General features: G+C 31.7%; 1 protein-coding gene across 1 annotated transcript; it reads left to right on the forward strand.

Moving 5' to 3' along the window:
- Positions 1-13,663: 13,663 nt before the first annotated feature.
- Positions 13,664-16,827, forward strand: LOC114741703 (homeobox-leucine zipper protein HDG11-like). The gene is given in 12 exon segments (XM_028929957.1): positions 13,664-13,809; positions 13,924-14,041; positions 14,138-14,326; positions 14,417-14,887; positions 14,977-15,078; positions 15,166-15,375; positions 15,476-15,656; positions 15,784-15,991; positions 15,993-16,050; positions 16,132-16,221; positions 16,436-16,603; positions 16,606-16,827. Coding segments are annotated over 12 exon segments (2,163 nt in total).
- Positions 16,828-19,618: the final 2,791 nt, after the last annotated feature.

Consider the following 19,618-nt stretch of genomic DNA (forward strand, 5'->3'; position numbering starts at 1 on the left):
GCTGAGTGAGTGATTAAATGCATGCCATAATTAGAGTGGTTTTAATTAATCAAAAATAAAAATGGGTACGAATTTTTTTCCCTCAAGAACAAACATTCATGATAGCACAAATGGGTGTGTGTGTGTGTGTTTGTGTGTGAAAATATGACAACTAGGTAGCTTCCTATAATTATAATTAAATCCCACCTGCATAATTCATTTTGCAGATGATGAGTTATTATGATGGTAATATCAAAACAGGAAGAGATCGTAACAAAAACCAAAGAAGAGTTTCATTAAAATAGTATGTTCATTAATGTAAAGCCAAATTAGTATTGATGATGTGGTTTGGTTTATTTGGCTTTGTCCTTCTTCTTTTTTACTAATTTGAATTAACCTACAGTTTAAGAGCAGTGAATCAGGAGATGTACGTGCCCAAAAAATAAAGTTTATATTAAATATCCTGCAACCTTAAATCAAAGCCAAAATGATAAAATCCGATCATTTTGTCATATTAGTACTTAATTAAGAGCTATAGCTAGGCTGGCTGGCTAGCTTAGTTAGTATACATATATTTATGTTGTTTTTCAAAGGCTCTGTTTTGTTGCATATACGTACATTAGTACTTTTAATTATTCTTATTTTTGATACCTTGATACTGTTCAGTTGATTAAAATTTACTTTCAAAGTAATTCTCAAAACAATTGCATGGAATTGAAGAAATTGTCTTTAGTACATATAGAATATTGCAAAGTGGAAATTATTTGATATGTGTGTGTATATATATAGAATAAAATGAAAAGAAAATAATCTCATGCATGGATGACAAATACTGCTTGTCCTTCATAGTGTGGATTTGGTGCTATCTTATTCCTTAAATTTTAATTGGATAGAATTCAATCTCTATGGTTTTGACTTAGGTAAAACTTGGTCCTAATTCCTGAATTTTATGCAACTCAATACTTATAGTTTTGGTAAGTTAAACTTTTAGTCCCTAAATTTTGTGAAATATTTACTTTTACTTTCTGAAATACAAGGATGCTAATATGGTTAAACCAGGGGCTGAGTTATATCAAGTTAAATTCAGATACTAAGTTATAAGCGAATTGAAATTATAAAGATTGAATTGCAATGAGTTAAAAGTTTAAAAATTAATAAATTACAACCGAGTCTTTAGACAAAAAAAACATTACAACCAAGTCAAAACTACTATAAGGGCAACAGCATTAATTTTTCCTGGAAAAATATTTACCTGTCAAAGTAATGGTAGATGTATAATAAATATTACACTTTAATTTAATTCAATCCCTTGGTTTAATATTTGACAACAACCCTAGATAATATCATGTACTTTAGGACTTTAGGTTATATGCAGTGGCAATAGAACTCAATCGGCTTTGTAATTATCGATGTAATTAGTGTGCTAAGCTGGAGATGGAAATAATAAAGGTGGCTAACTTTCTGACTGCTATATGTTAATTATGGGTGCTCCTCTTAATTAGACAAATTAAAGGTCAAAATCGCGTGTTAAAAATGATGATCTTCATTTATTTTGTCTCGCCAAAAAATATCTTCATTTATAAGCATAGTGATATATAATTAGGGTTACACAATTCATCAAAATAATTACTGGTTATACATACATATATATATATATATATGATATATGATATGCTTTATTTATCAAACCAACCTACACATTTACAAAAGCATAATTTACTGATTTACTTCAAAACAAGCGAGACTAGATTAGGTGATAAAAGAATCATCATCACAGAACAAAGTTTCAAGTTCAAGTCTTGCGATTAGACTTGATATAATCAAACCTAGACCAGTAGGTTAGCTTATAGATTGTTCGCTGAAAAATAAGTAATAATGCACTTCATAATTTTGTTCTTTTAATTTAAGCAAGCATTTGGGCATTTTATAGCCTTCTCTACATCCTAATTAACTTAATTAATGATGGTTAGTTTGTTCGATTTGAAAATTATTACGAGAGTGGACAATGATTAAGTTCACACAGAGCATTTTGGGTTTTCATTGATATATGGTGAATGCTTTACAACATTTAATCGAGACGTCCGGAAATTCCCTAATTAAAATAGTAAATGAGTCATATTTGTGTGTGTGTGTGTCTCTCCTGCGGGCATATTCATTACGCACATATATACATACATATGTATAAATATATATATATATATATAATCAGGTATGAATTTGTGATGCACAAACATCCATGGAAGTGATGAAATATTAATTTACATAGGATTAAATATACGAGTATGTAACAGTAGTATTAGCCGGCTATTCCACATAAATGGGAGATTATAAGTGAGTAGCTAACAGAAATTAAATGCTGGAACCCCCTCTCACAGAGCTAGTGATTGAAATAAATGAATTGTGAAGAGTGATCAGTAAAATGATTGCATGAGCGAAATAAATAAATTAATACTCCTCCTGTCTTTAATGTAAGACCTATTTAACTAATTTGATTAGATTAAGGAAGTTAGGTGAGTTAGTTAATTATAAAAAATGTGATATGTTTTTCCTAAAATATCATAATCATCTTTCTTAATATCTCATCTCCCTCTTCTACTTGATAATGGTTGAGGGAGTATCCATAGGGATAATTTAGAGAAAATTAATAAATATAAGAAATAGGTCTTATATTTAAGACTAAAACCAACTTAATAATTAAATCTTATATTAAGGATCAAAGGAGTATATTAATTAAGAAAGGGCTAGTTTGAATATTAAAGTTTCATTGAAGACGTGTGATATCAGCCATTAGTGTGAACGTGTGCGATGTAGGGCAAAACTACAACAGATTCTTAGGTGTTTGTCTAGGCGCCTCTAAGGCCCCACTTCGCATGGCGTTTTAAATCCCTTATAAAATTATTTATGTAAGTCGAAATAAAGTTTCTCTCCTGTACTTATCTGAATATCTCGTATTCTGTGAATCATAATTAAAAAATTACTTATAAATCATTTCAAATCAGTCACAAATTTAAGATGTCTTTTCAAGCACTGTGGTAGAAAATCAAATCCCCTCCCTTTCTGGTTTGGCGAGAGAATATGGTTCTGATCGCTAAACCCACAGATGATGGTTAAAACTAGACATTATTTCACAAATATGATGCTGTCATGTTAGTTGCAATATCAAGAACGAAGGGCCCATTAGAGAACGTTGCTTGGTCTGGATGGTTAGAAAGAGCGCCCACGGTATGCGCTCGTCTCCAGGTCTCGGTTTCGACACCTCACCCTTGCCTTAACGGGCAAACTCCGGATTAGTCAGTCTCCTTCGGGGGGTCGGATACCGGGAGGCGAAAGCTACTAAAAAAAAAGAACGAAGGGCCCATTAATCTTATTCAAAAGTGTATATTTTATTTTCAACAGTTATGAAGTTAGATAGTACTCCTCCAATTCTTAATATAAAGCCTAATTAAGAAATTGATATTAGTCCTATATATAAGACCTATTTCATATGTTGATCAATTTTTTTTCTAAATTAACTCTATTAATATTCTCTCAGCAATGATCAAATAGGAAACAAAAGGAGGGAATTGAGATAGATATTTAGGGTGTTTTAAAAAAAAAATCATATTAACTAATTTAACTAACATTTTTAATCTCCTCAAATTAGTTAAGTAGATCTTACATTAAGAATTGAATAAGTAATTAAGCAGTTGAATACCATTAAATATTAGTAGGAGTAATGTCTAAACTTAAAATCTCATGAATAAAAAATACCATGTTAGAAGAGTTTATTTCTCATTTTCTCTTAGTTAAGAACCTATATATGTGAATTATAAATTTAAATCAGTCAATAATATCAAATACCAAATGGTGATGAATTGTTAAGCATATGTCTCGGTCTTCTTATTGCATTATCAAAGTGACAGTTTAACTAAGTATGTATACTCTCTATGATCCTTGTTACAACATATCTTTAGATATATAGTTCTTACTTATAAGGTAGTATTAATTAAATTTTTCTAACATTGCCTCTATGTAAAGTCATTAACAATGAGATATAATGTAATATAAATTTAAGAAAGTTCTCATTTAAATATGATAAAGTAAAAATTTTATATTCTATTTTCAAAAGGAATATACTTCATCTATTTTTAAAACAACACCTTATATATAATAAGTGACTAATATGCACAATTAAACTCCCAATATAAATATTACTTTTGGTCCTTAATATAAGAGCTAAAAAACTAGCTTATGAATACTAAAAAGCCTAGTTAAGTTAGTTATAAATATGTGTTATTTTTTTCAAAAATATCATTAATAATTATGTGCCATTGGAACTACTAGTGCGATTATCATGGAGACTATTTAAGAGCAAAATAAATAAATATGAAAAACAAAATAAAATAAAATTTTATATTTAAAATAAAATAAAATTTACAATTAATTTTTATAAAACTACTGTTGACTATTACTCCTCTAATCCTATTTATAAGTTACTTTCAACATATTTTACACAGAGCAAGAAAAACATTAAACTTTATTAACTATTATTTAAAATTTAACAACTTTCTAACTTTATTCCTATTTAATATATATTATACCTCATGTAAATAAAATCAATAAAATAATAAATAAGAGATAAAATTATACATATTAAAAATTTTTTTAATATTTTATAAATAGGATTAAAAAATATCTTCTTTCTATTTTATAAATAGTACTCCTCCGGTCCTTAATATAGGACCCAATTCTTGAGTTGGTTTTGGTCCTAAATATAAGATCTATTTCTCATATTTATCAATTTTCTCTAAATTACCCCTATAGACACTCCCTCAACTATAATCAAATAGAAGAAGGAGATGAGGTATTAAAAAAGATGATTATGGTGTTTTAGGAAAAATGTGTCACTTTTTTTATAATTAACTAACTTACCTAACTTTTTTAATCTAATCAAATTAGTTAAATAGGTCTTATATTAAAGACTGGAGGAGTACGAAAGAGTATTTTGTTGCAGGCAAGGCCTGGGGGAACCCTAAAGTTCATATTCATTATATTATTTTAAGTGCAAATAAGTAGAATTAAATGGCTTCACATATGAGCACCACGATCTTTATGCAGTGTCTTATCACTTTCAACCAACCCCACGAACCCCCATGAAAAGTTACGACTTAGAGTAGCCTCATAGGACAATTGCTTACTGTAGTTCTGATCTCCGCACACGATGCCTCGTCGCATGCATAAATAATTTATTTAAATTTAGGATATATAATTCATTATAAAAATAGTCAGAATAATATATTTATTTTTTAAAATTTAGCAGGTATTTTTTTTATTATTTTTCAACAATAATTGTCAGGCATAAACTTGTTACTCAATAACACCAAACTTCTCTTTTAAGTTTTTGTTTTTTTTAGTATAGAATTGTGAGTTCAAACCCTAAAAATTATGATAGGCATGTGAACTATGATTAAAAAAAACAAAATGTTGGTTTAGATTGATAGTAAAAATTTTAATATTCACTGATAAGTGATAATTTTTTCCAGCAAAACAATAATAAGTGATATTTTAAGTGGTATTAGTACTTGTTTGGATGATTAAAGAATAAAGTATGGATAATAATACTAATAATATATGGGAACATGAGAGGGATATATATATATACACACATATATATTAAGGTGGCTGGGAAGGACTGGTGGTGGCAGGGTCTTGAGATAAACACAACAAGCAAACTACAGATATGCAGACAACTCAATTTGTTGAGGGGATAGTTGCATCTGAACTGAAACCCTAGGACACAATTAATGGATAATACCTTCCCCACTTTTCTCAGGTACATATCTCAATAATGATCCTATTTAATCTTCCTTCCTTCCTTCCTTCCACCCTCTTCTTTTTTTTATTTTCAAACTTTTAGTTGAGATCTTTAATTTCAAATATTGGTGTAGATAAAAGTTGTTTCTGTACTATGCTAATGTTTCCTCCGGAATCATAAAAATAAGGCCCTGCGCATTATTTGTATATTAACATATTGTTATTTATTATGATTTCTAGCTACCATAAAAATTCTTAATTGGTTTGAGATATTGAATTTTTCTAACTCCGATCGATTGAGTTCTCATTATGTAGTAGTTTTGAGAGTCTAATTCATGATTAAAAGTTGCGCGATTTTTTTATCTTACCAAAACTTATAATCAATATATATCAATATAATAATCATCATCTACACCGAGTCATGTTAATTCATAAGTAGATCATTATAACCACGTTATACTACCTCCGGTCTTTAATATAAGAGTTAGTTGACTAATTTAAACAGATTCAAAAAACTAGTTAAGTTAGTTATTTATAATAAATATGTGTTGTATTTTCTAAAATATCCTTACTAATCAAATATATTGGTTAGAACTATCATTATTACAAAGATCTAGACTACATTGGAAAAATAATAATAAATATGAGAGACAAAATAGATTAGAGCTCTTATATTTAAGACCAAAATAAAAATCAAACGAGCTCATATATTAAGAACCGGAGATAGCATATAAACTTATAATTATCATGAAATTTGATATAATAAACTAAATTAGTCTTTATAATATTTTATAAACAATACAACTTGTTATAGATTTTGCTTGGTGTAGTAGTAGTGATACTATACTATTTTAGTACTCATTCCAATCCTAAATATAAAACTCATTTTGTAATGTAAATTAAACTATAAAATAAATCTTATATTTAAAATCAGAGAGGTATTTTATAAAGACCGGGGCTCGGTTTCTCTTTAGATGGACTTGAAATACATACAGATTTTGAAACGAAGATCTATCTAATATGTGTGACTCACCAAAACCTATCTCTCTCAATCTCTCTCTCTCTCTCCCCACTTGTATGGTTGCAAAAGCTTAGAGAAAAACCACACTTATATGCGCTGTTATGCTAAGAGAATGATGATACTGATATAATAATGATATGTACTGATGACGCGCGCGTGTGTGTATATGTACACATATGGACATTGATGGGAGAGTTAATCAAACTATATAAAGCAAGGTTAGGTCATTTATCTAACCCTAGCACGTGTGCTGATTAGGGCTAAATAGGCAAGCCAAATTAGGGCTAATTAATTAAATATATTCTTTCTTTTTTTGTTTTTAAGAGAAGCTTTGAAACTTTCAAAGATTCATAAATATCATTCTAATCATATTTTTAACATCTAGGGCGTCTGAGGTATACCAATTACTTTAATACGTCTTTATGAGAGTTATCATTGATGCAGTACAAGTTAAAGAACCTGACGATGAATCCAAATGAAGAAAACACAAAGAATAGATACAATATACCGATATATATATATATGGATGATAGACTATGAAAAACTTTAATTTGAAATGCATTAACTTGGATGATAACTTGGCTAGGGGGCTGCCTGTATATGTGTGTTATCTCTGTCTCTATATTAATTGCTCGGGAAATTAATTTGTTTTAAAAATGGCAATTTATGAATATCAACAGTCAAATTCATATCCCACTTTTAATAGATTAAATGTTTTTTTTATAAATACATTATACTTTTAGGTCAGGTTTGACTAAGAGAGTCAGTCAATACTCAATGCCACAATTACCTCAACCAAGCTAATTCCCAAGCCAACCCAACATTACACTAACCAGATTAATTAACAGCAAAACTTCAATAGTGATCTCCTAATAACCGAATACTACCTCAAGTTCTAATTATAAAATCTAGTTTTCAGTGTAACTTATGCAGTAATATTATTTGAGACCTCATGCTTTAGTGATCATAACCCTTTCTATTAGGATCAACTATTTGTTGGTAATGAATTTGAACTTTAAAATACATGGAAAGAGATAAAGTATATGAACCATGTTTTGTTCGAAGACCAAAAGACATTGAATTTTTTTTTTCCAATTAAGGTATTTGTAGATATCTAGTTAAAGATTTGGCCATTAATAAAGCATAATAATATCATGTTGTTCATATCATCGATCTTGCTTAGTGTGACAATACTTTGTTGTTGTAAGATATTTGTAGAGAAAATGGTTGCTTTGATATTGATTTTTATTTGATAAATATCCAGTTACAAAAATGAATATCAAGATTAGCACTATTATTTTATGTGAAAAAAGACAACATCACTTCTGAAAATATAGTTATATATTATATGCTACTCAAATTTTACATCCAATCTTGCTGGGAAAAACTTTGAAGCTTAATCAGCACAGAGGAGCACATTGCTTCAATGTTCTGAAGATATTATTTATTTACTTTCTTTTTTTCCTTCTGTTTTCCTAGTAATTATTGGTTCATCTTTTTTCATGGCTATTTTTAATTCTAATTTTTGATCTTCTTCTAATATCATACTTTGAACTTTTACTTTTTCCTTAATACTCATAGTAAGTATTACTTTATCTTCTTTTTATTTTATATTATAAAATGAGTCTTATATTTAGGATTAGAGGAGTATTATCTTGCCTTTATTTCAAAAGAAAATAAAAATATGTTAATCAGAAGGAATACAAAATTATAAAAATAAATAAAAGAAAAATTGTTCGGGATTGAATAAAAGTTTGAGTGAGTTGAATTTTGAAACTGGCAGGAGGGTCCTCAAGAGGATTTTTTTTTTTTTTAACCTTAAACAAAGAAGAGGCTAAGGACAGATTTTTTTTTTTTTTTTGGGTAACCTTAAATAAGAGGAGATTAAGGACCAGAGGAAAAAGGGGGAAGAGAGGAGGGGTAGAGGGGTCGCCGCTCCGATCGAGAAATGGCGGGAAAAAGTGATTGGGTTGGGGTGGGGTCCACGCTGGGTTTGGGGGAAGAAAGGCGGGCCCCACAATTTGATCGCATTCAATTTACAGTTTGAGAAGAGAAGAAGGCGTTGCTTTTTCCCCTTTTGTGTTCCAGCCCACCTTCTCTTGCCCTTTTGTTGCCTCTTCCATGTTTCTCCTCTTTTCCCACACTTTTCCTCATCCTATTTTTTTTTTCAAATTTATTTTAGATTAATTAAAATATAATCATACAAGTTAAATAATGATAATACTTAAAAAAATTTCTTTAATTATTAATTGAATCTCAAATTTTAATTTAAACAGCTCAATTCTTATAATTTATAATTTATTGATTCTACATAAGTTATCCCTTAAACAGCTATATTCCCATAACTCATTAATCAATTAAATATAAGAACTGAATTGTTTTCAGTTAAAGTTTATAAATTGAATTGATAAAATTTTAAGAACTGAAAATTAAATTTTCTATCAAATTATTAAGAATTAGTTTGCAAATTTTATATTTTATGTTTTTATTTTTTTTTCTGTACTGGCTAAAAAATTAAACTACACTCCATATCACGCATAGAAATTATAGCATGTCTCAATGGCATATAAATATGATATTGATCATATCCTGATATAAATTATAGTTGACTTTGTGCAGTTTTTAATATAAAAACTAATTGAATAATTTAAATAAATTAAAAGAATTAATTAAGCTAGTTATTTATAATAGATATATATTGTCTTTTCTAAAATATCATTACTAATCAAGTATATTAATTAAAACTATCACTACTACAATGACTATTTGAGAAAAATAAATAAATATGAAAAATAAAATAAATTATGATCTTAAATTTAAAACAAAAATAAAAATTAAACAAGTCTTTATATTAAACATCAAGATAATATTTCATAATTAATTATTTAAAAAGGGTAAATAAGTATGCTTCAGTATAGATATGAAAATTGAAAGCTGGAAAGCATTTTGGTGAGAAATTGAGAAGGCGGCTATAACGGCGGTGGATGTGCAATCGAGAGTTACGGGCTACTGTAAAAGTAGGGGCCCAATTATGACGTCATTCCCTTTTACTTCTTCCAAAATTGGTGGTCACACGCCCTTCCACCACACTTCGTCCTAACCTTCTAATTCATTTTAGCTCATTTCTAATTTTCTTATGTTTGCATTCGGAATTCTTAAAAAAAAAAAAAAATTCCACTTTTCAAATCAGCCTTAACTTTTTAGGCAGAGTCATTCTTCTATCATTTTAAAATAATCATGTCTAAGATATTATTAAATACTAAATATAGATTTTATTTATATCAATTGTGAAAAATTAGTTTTTTTTGTTAGACTCAGTTTTTACTGGTAAATCAACCTCATATCATTTTCAACAGTTTAAATGAAATTTCTATCTCTCTTTTTTCCGGTCAAATATGAAGAACATCAAAATAATAACAATAAAATACAAAATTTTATTAGTAAGAAAGATCTGAGGTATTTTTACACATTGAAAGTACCGATATTCTGTGGGGATTTATATATAGAAATTATCAATACTCAAATTTTGATTTTTCTAACCAATAAAATTTTTAGATAAATGTTTCTCACATATTTTTCCTTTTTCTTCTTTATTGTTGTGCGCAGTTTAGTATTTTAGATAAAAGAACATGATATGATGTTTCCACCGTCATTTTCAGGAATCCCAATTTCTCTTTTGTTTGGACAAATATTAGCAATTTCTTGTCAACTGCTTCCAAACAAGTATATCAATCTCATCGTTATTTTTCTAGTAATTAAATTCAAGCACTAAATACTCTATATGATAACAAGTTATTCTGGATTCCTCTTCAAGGAAATTCAAGGATGATTTTTTATTTCATTTTACAAATAAATTATAGATATTCAGTTTACTGAATATTTTGTTATGTGTTTTTTGTTGCTGGCAATAAGAAAAGAAGGAATATAAACAGATTAATTTCATGTTAAACAGGGTTGAGATGAAGGGAAGAGAATATAATGTCATGATCTTAAAATCGTATGAATGTATTTTACATAATTTTGGAGAATTAACAACTAGAGTTAAATGTGCTTCTCAAATTTTAGTTAGCAATCTTTCAAACTAAATCATAATAAAATATATATTTCTCTGGGTAAAATATCACAATCACACAATTCAATTAAAATTAACCATACACATGGCTATTATATTCTCATTTATAACGTAAAATTAAAATATAATAAAATATAGATACGCTTTTTACTTCATACAAATTTAAGTGCCTCTTTTTATTTATGTAAATTATAGATATATAAATTACCTGCACTTTATTCTTTATAGTGTAGAGTCTGTAGACTTAAGATAAGTTGCCTAACAGTGACTGCTAAATTAATAAACATGCCATGTACATAAATCGTATCTTTATATATGGACACTGTGTTATATTTAAAAACTTTTAATAATGAATTCTTAATTTAATTTGATATATTGAATATTCATGCACAAAATTAAAACTTGCCATTTAAAGCCTTCATATCCTCTTGATATATTTGTAATAATGTGGTTTTGGATAATAAAGATTTCGTATTCAATGTGGCTAAGGAATTTGAATGCTCTTCTACTAGTAGTTTTTGTTCTGTTCACTGTGTAATCACTTAAAATTCATGCATTTTACTCTAATTTAGACTGGGGCAAAATAAAAATAAATTGAGAGATATTCCTAATGTTCATACGCCAAAATAATAAGGAAAGAATTAGCCCAAAAAAAAAAAAAGATATGGGATGATTAGTCCTAGAAAGAGACAAAAGGAGATTCAATCATCAAAGTTAAGTAAAATATATGTTTGATCATTTAAATTTATATAAAATTTTAATTTAATCACTTATAACGTGCTAACTCCAGTCTTAATTATAATATCTTATTTGTAGTTTACAAACAAAATATTATAATTAGGATTAAATGTAATATATGATAAGTACCCCCTCAATGTTAGTACTGCTAATCTAATAAAAAAACAATTATTTTCTTTTTCTTTTTTGTTATTAATTGTATACTACTTGGTCAAATGATTTTATACTAAAATCACAAATGAGTGTAAGAGGTAAGGAAATTTGATTTAAAAAAAAAAGGTTGAATCTTTGAGTTGCATAGAAACAAATTGTTCAGTAATTATTTCTATTTTTAATATTTCTAACGATTAGATTTTGAATAACTGGGAACGATTTTAGTATTTTTCTGAAATTATCCTGTGCTCTTTTTGGCTTATTTTGATTGATAATTGATAGTATTTCGATCATGCCATATTTGGGACAATACAAAATTTAATAGCGCATTAGCCTCATTCTTCATTACCATTTTGAATATTTAAATATCTAAATGGGATTCTGCCCTCAATCAAAGTTCCACATCTTGACTTTTTATATTTGCAGTATTCTTTTTTCTTCCCAACTCTTCTAATGGAAGTACGCACAAAATTTACTTTTTCTTTTATTTTAGGGACTTTTAAGCTTTAACATAGGTAATATCAAGCTGGCAAAAGAAAAACATGGGTAATATCAAAAGGTATAGAATTTTCAATAGAAAAAATTCAACCATCAAACACTTCGCTTTTAGCTAAAAATTCTCCACAGAAGCATTATCAATGTGGCACTAGGTAATTGGTAATGAGAAATTAATTAACATAATTTTCTAAAAAAATTTCAACAAAATAAACTAAGGAGGTGTTTGGATACCTTGAAAAGTGCTTTTCAGAAGCACTTTTCCGTAAATCAAGATAAATTTCTTCATATATTTACCTCGTAGATCGTAAAATCACTCTTAAAATTATGATTTGGTTTCTATCTAAACACTTTAAAATTTTTTTTTTGCAAACAAACATTCACCTTCTCAATTCTCATCCCCATGAGGTCAAAAACCCTTCTCACTCCCCAAAAAGGAATGACATGTCACAATATGATTGGTTTTTGGAATTGCAGGAAAGAGTTGATAGCAGAGGATCCAGGACTCTTGAGACGGGGAAGGCAACGTTTGACTTTTGCGTCCCCTTTGTAGTGTGTGTACGAACCAAGAATGGGGAAAGGGAGGGGAGAGAGAAAGACGTAGCTGAGGAGACATAAATGAGGTAAGAGAGAGAACGTGGGGCAGATCCGTCATTTGGTCACCATAAGCCGCCGAGAAAATATCGCACCGGTCACCGGGAATGGGCGGGAGCTGACAAATCAACCGGAGACCTCATTTATAGCTCAACGGGGGACACACCTGGTTTTGCTTGTACCACTCACTCATCCACTTTTGCTGGAGAGAGAGAAAGAAATAGAGAGACAATCAAAATAGAGAGACTTTAAAGGCCCTTCCTTTCTTGCTCGGAAAAAATGCTTTAAAAACCCCCATCAGTTACACTTATGAGAGACACTCTCTGTGAAAGTGGAGAAAGTGGTGGGTATAGAATAGATGGATACTATACATACACACATCATATCATATCATATTAGCTGCTAGCTGGTTTTAGTTTTTCTTTCTTTCTTTCCTTTGTTTCTCTCTTCGTAAATTAGGCCATAACTCCCTCCTTTCTCAAATCTCAAATCGTGCCGATATCTTTGATCAATCATTCAGCCGTTTCTCATATCGCTTGAGAATCTTCGGGTAAATGGGTATGTTTGTTCATTGGTGATTTGCAATTTGCCTCCTTTAAACGTAATGCTCTATTTTGTTCCCACCAAAAATCACTCTCCTCTAACCCTTTCTTCCTTCTTCTAAAGCTCCTTCATTTTTCCATACCCACAATTCAAATTTTACTTCTTTTAATCCTTCAATGTCATGAGACTCTCTGATTCACTGCTAAAACTATTACTATTTTTTCTGCTGCTACACTGAGTGAGTGAGAGAGAGAGAGAGAGAGAGAGAAGGCGGAATGGAGTACGGGAGTGGAGGCGGTGGTGGGTCCCCCGGGGACCACCATCACCACCACCACCACCTGCTGCACGACGGTTCTGATTCACAGAGGAACAAGAAGCGATACCATCGTCACACAGCTAACCAGATTCAGAGGCTTGAATCGTAAGTTATCGGCCATTTTGTTTGTTTCTTGTGGCATGAACGGTTAACTTTGGATGTTTGCTCCGATTTTTATGACCTCTTGTCTGTGTCTTTTTCGTGATGGGGGAATGAAAGAATGTTCAAGGAGTGCCCCCACCCAGATGAAAAGCAGAGATTGCAGTTAAGCAGGGAACTAGGCTTGGCCCCTAGGCAGATCAAGTTCTGGTTCCAGAACAGGAGGACCCAGATGAAGGTACTATTTTTCCCCCCTGTTTCCTCCGTCACTTCAAAATTATTGCAAGTGTCTTGTTGTTTTAAACTGTTGCTTGTTTTTGGTTGTGCAATTCAGGCCCAGCACGAGAGGGCTGATAACTGTGCCCTTAGAGCAGAGAATGACAAGATTCGATGCGAGAACATAGCTATCAGAGAGGCCCTCAAAAATGTCATTTGCCCTTCTTGTGGTGGCCCTCCTCTTCACGAGGATTCCTATTTCGACGAGCAAAAGTTGCGTTTGGAGAATGCTCAATTGAAAGAAGAGGTAACTTCAGAGAACAAAAATAAATTAAAAAACCTATCCTTGTTCTTCATCCTTCCACACTCGATTTCAAAACTTGTGTTAATTTTGCAGCTCGATAGAGTATCTAGCATTGCGGCTAAATACATAGGAAGACCGATTTCTCAGCTCCCTCCTGTGCAGCCTATTCATATTTCATCTCTGGACTTGTCGATGGCAAGTTTTGGGAGCCAGACTATGATGGGTGGTCCCTCCCTTGATCTCGATCTTCTGCCTGGGAGTTCTTCATCGGTTCCGAGCTTGCCTTATCAGGCGGCCTCATTTTCCGACGTCGACAAGTCCCTCATGTCTGACATTGCTGGAAATGCTATGGATGAGTTGCTCAGGCTTTTGCAGACTAATGAACCCTTGTGGATGAAGTCAGGCACGGATGGGAGAGATGTTCTTAATCTTGACGCTTACGGAAGCATGTTTCCCAGATCGAGTAGTCACCTCAAGAACCCCAATGTTCGGGTCGAAGCGTCTCGAGATTCTGGAGTTGTGATTATGAATAGCTTGGCTTTGGTCGACATGTTTATGGACCCTGTGAACCCTTCCTCCTCCTCCTCCTCCTCTTCTTATAACCGTTTCTTGATTATTATAATATCATGACTAATAAATTAATAATTCTTCAGAACAAGTGGATGGAGCTATTTCCCACCATAGTCTCGATGGCATCAACGATTAAAGTGATATCTTCTGGAGTGCTCGGTGGTCATAACGGCGCTTTGCAATTGGTACACTGAACGAACTCCAGTGTTATTAATTGTTTTTCTCCCTGAATTAAAATCTTCTGTCTGACATTCTAAATTTTGTATAATCAGATGTATGGAGAGCTTCAAGTGCTTTCTCCACTGGTTCCAACCCGAGAGTTCTATTTTCTGCGATACTGTCAGCAAATTGAGCAAGGCTCATGGGCGATTGTGGATGTTTCTTATGATTTTCCTCAAGACAACCAGTTTGCTCCTCAATTTCGGTCTCATCGATTCCCTTCTGGCTGCTTGATCCAGGATATGCCTAATGGGTATGCTAAGGTCGGTCTTGTCTTCTCCAATTCCACTCAAATTATAAGCGTACTTTGATTTCCGATACCCAGAAAAGGCAATCTCCATAAACTAATTTATTCTCAAACAGGTGACTTGGGTTGAACACGTAGAGATTGAAGATAAAACACCAATTCATCGTCTTTATAGAAACCTTATTTACAGTGGTTTGGCATTCGGAGCAGAAAGGTGGCTTGCTACACTTCAAAGAATGTGTGAAAGATTCGCTTGTTTAATGGTTACTAGCAATTCAACTCGTGATCTTGGAGGAGGTAATAATAATATATATATATATATATATATATAATAAACACATGTGCCTCGTTGCCGTATAATATCTACCCGTGATGTTTAAGGTTTCTTGCTTTACTATGAATATTGTGTTGTTTAAAATTTCAGTGATTCCCTCACCGGAAGGCAAGAGGAGCATGATGAAACTTGCTCAAAGGATGGTCACCAATTTCTGCACAAGCATCAGTGCATCTAACGGCCATAGATGGACTACGCTTTCTGGGTTTAACGACATCGGCGTCAGAGTCACCGTCCATAAGAGCTCCGATCCCGGCCAACCAAACGGCGTCGTTCTCAGTGCAGCCACCACCATCTGGCCCCATTCCGCCCCAGACCGTTTTCAATTTCTTCAAGGACGAAAGGAAAAGACCTCAGGTGCCTATAAAATGCTTCAATATCTCACATTTTCATATATATGTATATAATTGTTTAATGTTGTGACATTCTTTTGTTTAGTGGGATGTTCTTTCGAACGGGAATGCTGTGCAAGAGGTTGCTCATATAGCCAATGGGTCTCACCCTGGGAACTGCATATCTGTTCTTCGAGTAAGACACAGTTCCTTGTATATTTATATATTTCGAACTTACACTTTTGTTTTCTTTTGATGACAAGAGATGTATATTAACTATTAGGCCTTAACGTTCCATGACCAAGTGTGATGAAATGAGGGCTAAGTTTGACTTCCACTAAACTGGATAATGTTTTTTGTTGGGTTGACTTTGATTCTTGACGTTAACATTCATTCACATGTAATAATAGGCTTTCAACACGAGTCAAACAAACATGTTGATACTGCAAGAGAGCTGTGTGGACTCATCAGGATCCCTCGTGGTGTACTGTCCGGTGGATCTTCCGGCAATCAACATCGCGATGAGCGGCGAGGACCCATCGTACATCCCGCTGCTTCCGTCGGGGTTCACGGTGTGTCGCCGGACGGGCAGGTGGAGCAAGGCGGAGGAGACGGAGCGTCAAGCAGCTCAAGCACAGGAAGGAGATCAGGTGGTGGGTCACTGATCACGGTGGCGTTTCAGATTCTGGTGAGCAGCCTGCCATCTGCGAAGCTGAACTTGGAGTCAGTGACGACCGTTAATAACCTCATCGGCACCACTGTGCAGCAAATTAAAGCAGCCTTGAATTGTCCTAGTTCCTGATTGATTCATGATCATCACTACACCCATACCCAAAGAAAAAAATTTCAAAAAAGAAAACGTTTATATTTTTTGTTGGGATTTAAAATTTTTTTTGGATGTTTGTGTTATTGAATTTAGTGGTGGAAACTGGAGTGTCCTTAAATATGGTGATCAGAGAAGGGGTTCAGAGATCAGAGACTGTTTGGTGGGGATTGGAGAAGCGTATTGAAGGCAGTTTTGCGGAGTTGGTTGAGGAATATGAATGCAAAATGAAGAGAAGAGCAGAAGAAGAAGAAGAAAGGCCTCCCATCATTTACTGCTGCTCTTTTTGCTGCCTTCATTACATTACTCTCGCCCCCGCTTCCTTCCATATTTCTTTTTGTCTTTTTGTTTTGTTTTTGTTTTGGGTGGAAAGGGCTGGCTTTTTTTTTTTTTTTGAAATCTTTTTAGGAATTGTTTGGAGGAAGAAGCTGAAGATGAAGAACGAAGAGTGAGTCAAGAACGCACCATACGTGGTCGATGATGAAGAGTACTATGATATTTCTGCAGAATAGGATCTGCTTGAAGAATATGTATGGTTCGGGTATTGACTTTCTGTTCATAGACCTTTTAATTCATATCACTTTTATTTTTCACAGTGCAACTCTCTCTGCGGTTGGCTTTTAGTTTACTTCCTCCTCTTTATATTATGAGCTTCATTATTTATCGATAATAAAAAATGAGTTAAGAGTCATAAATAAATTAAAAATATAATTTTATTTTCAATTATATTTTTTTAATAAATGAGAAAAATAATGAAAGAGAATGAGTGAAAAAATATGACAAGAGAAAGAATAAATGATTAAGTGTTAATATAATATTTGATGATGAAATTATATAAAACCTCCCTGAAATATGAGTTTGACATTTAAAGTTTAAATTTAACATCTCTAACCTTTTATCTTTTTAACATATGCCCCTTACTGTTTAATAAAAGACATGTGGCACTTGTATGGCATCCTACATGGCATTTGATAGTTTTATATTAATTATATGTTTTTCACATAGGATTAAATTGTCATTTTATCACCAAAATAAACCCTTCTTCTCCTGGTGTATCGTCGCCGTCTTCAAATGTCTTAATGGGCTTCAGAACATCAAAACTGATATGCGAATGGCCGAACTCTTCCTGTATTCAGGAACACGCAATTCCAATTAACGCAAATAAATTCAAATGGGGACGATAAATATGAGCGAAGCAATAATTATAATTAAGCTAAGCTATACTTTATTCCAAAAGCCTCCATATAATCAATAACTTATCTGATGTGTAAATGGAGAAAAAAATTTAAACCTCTACTTTTTAAATCCCAAATGAAAAGAGGCATAAAGAAATTTAATTTAAGGAAGACAACAAACGATATGTGCGAGCAAATTTAAGTGACTGATTTTTAGATCCAATCATGAGTTTTGGCAATGTGAGTGTTTGTGCAATTACCCGATATTGAATGTTTCTCCTCGCAAAAATCCATGTTAAAGGGCTCGTACTCAATTGAATTGTGATCCAGAGGAGAAATAGGCTCAATTTTCTTCTTGTGGACAATAATGGGGTTGTCGTGAGAAACTAGGAGAAGGGGGGTTTACTTTAATGATAAAATGACGGTTTAGTCTTTATGTGAAAAATATATAATTAGTATAAAATTATTAAATGCCATGTAGGATGTCATATGACATGTCACATGTCTTCTATTAATCTGACTTGACAATCTTTGTTAAAAAGATAACAGTAAGTTAACGGGAAGGGCTTGTGTTAAAAAAAATAAAAGGCTAGGCAAGTTAAATTTAAACTTTAGAATGTCAGGGAAGTTATATGCAACTAACTTATAGTTCAAGAGGGTTTTATATAATTTAGCTATAATTCTTGGTTCCTCAGGTTTGGTTTCATTTTGGTTTTGGTCCATCAAATATCATACTATAGGTTTTGGTCTTTCAAAGGGTAAAATTGTCCAGATTTTTATTAGATTATGGGGGTCAATGACCCAGTGTTAAATAAAAATGAATTTGAGAGGCCCAAACCTGTGGTTTGAAACTTGAGGGATCAAAACTAAAATCGCAAACTTGAAGAATCAAATATTATATTTACCCAATAATTAAAGACAAGTTAAAAAAGTGCGTTAAATGTTAAAAAAATCACAAAATTATCATACTTTTTTTCAAATTTAAAACTTATAAATAGGATGGAAGGAGTATTTGTTTAGTACTCCCTCTATCTCTTTTTATAAACAACATTGGAGTTCATCATGTAGATCAAAATGTTAGTTAAAATTAGTTAAAAACAATAAATATGTAAAAATTAGAAATTCTTTCACTAAAATGCTTTTATTTATGAGGGACGGAGTATAAAAAAAGAATAAGAAAATATTATAATAAAGAGAATTTGAAAGAGAGAAAATGTGTGATGGAGAGATAATAATTTGAAAAATAAAATAATAAATATATTGAATATTAAAATAAGTAATTAATAAGGCAAAACAGAGAATTTGTTATAAAAATTTAAGACAACTTGTAAATGTTACTTATATCTAGAAACAAAAAGAAGATATTTATTATTGTTTATAGAAAAGGACTGAGGGAGTATGTTTCTCACACAGATGGAGATTATATGAAAATGGTGCTTGGTATTTTTATTCCTTTTGATTTTTTTTTTAAAATGTCATAGCCTCTCACTATTTCAATTATTCGCGGATCGTTTGGACCCCCATTGGGTTTAGAAATAACTAGAAATAGAAATTGCAAAAAAACAAATTAAAATTAGCCACTGATGTGTACTTAA

Source organism: Neltuma alba, unplaced genomic scaffold (assembly GCF_004799145.2).
Source record: "Neltuma alba isolate B1F8T4 unplaced genomic scaffold, ASM479914v2 tig00003474_pilon, whole genome shotgun sequence".
In the NCBI taxonomy this organism is placed as follows: domain Eukaryota; kingdom Viridiplantae; phylum Streptophyta; class Magnoliopsida; order Fabales; family Fabaceae; genus Neltuma; species Neltuma alba.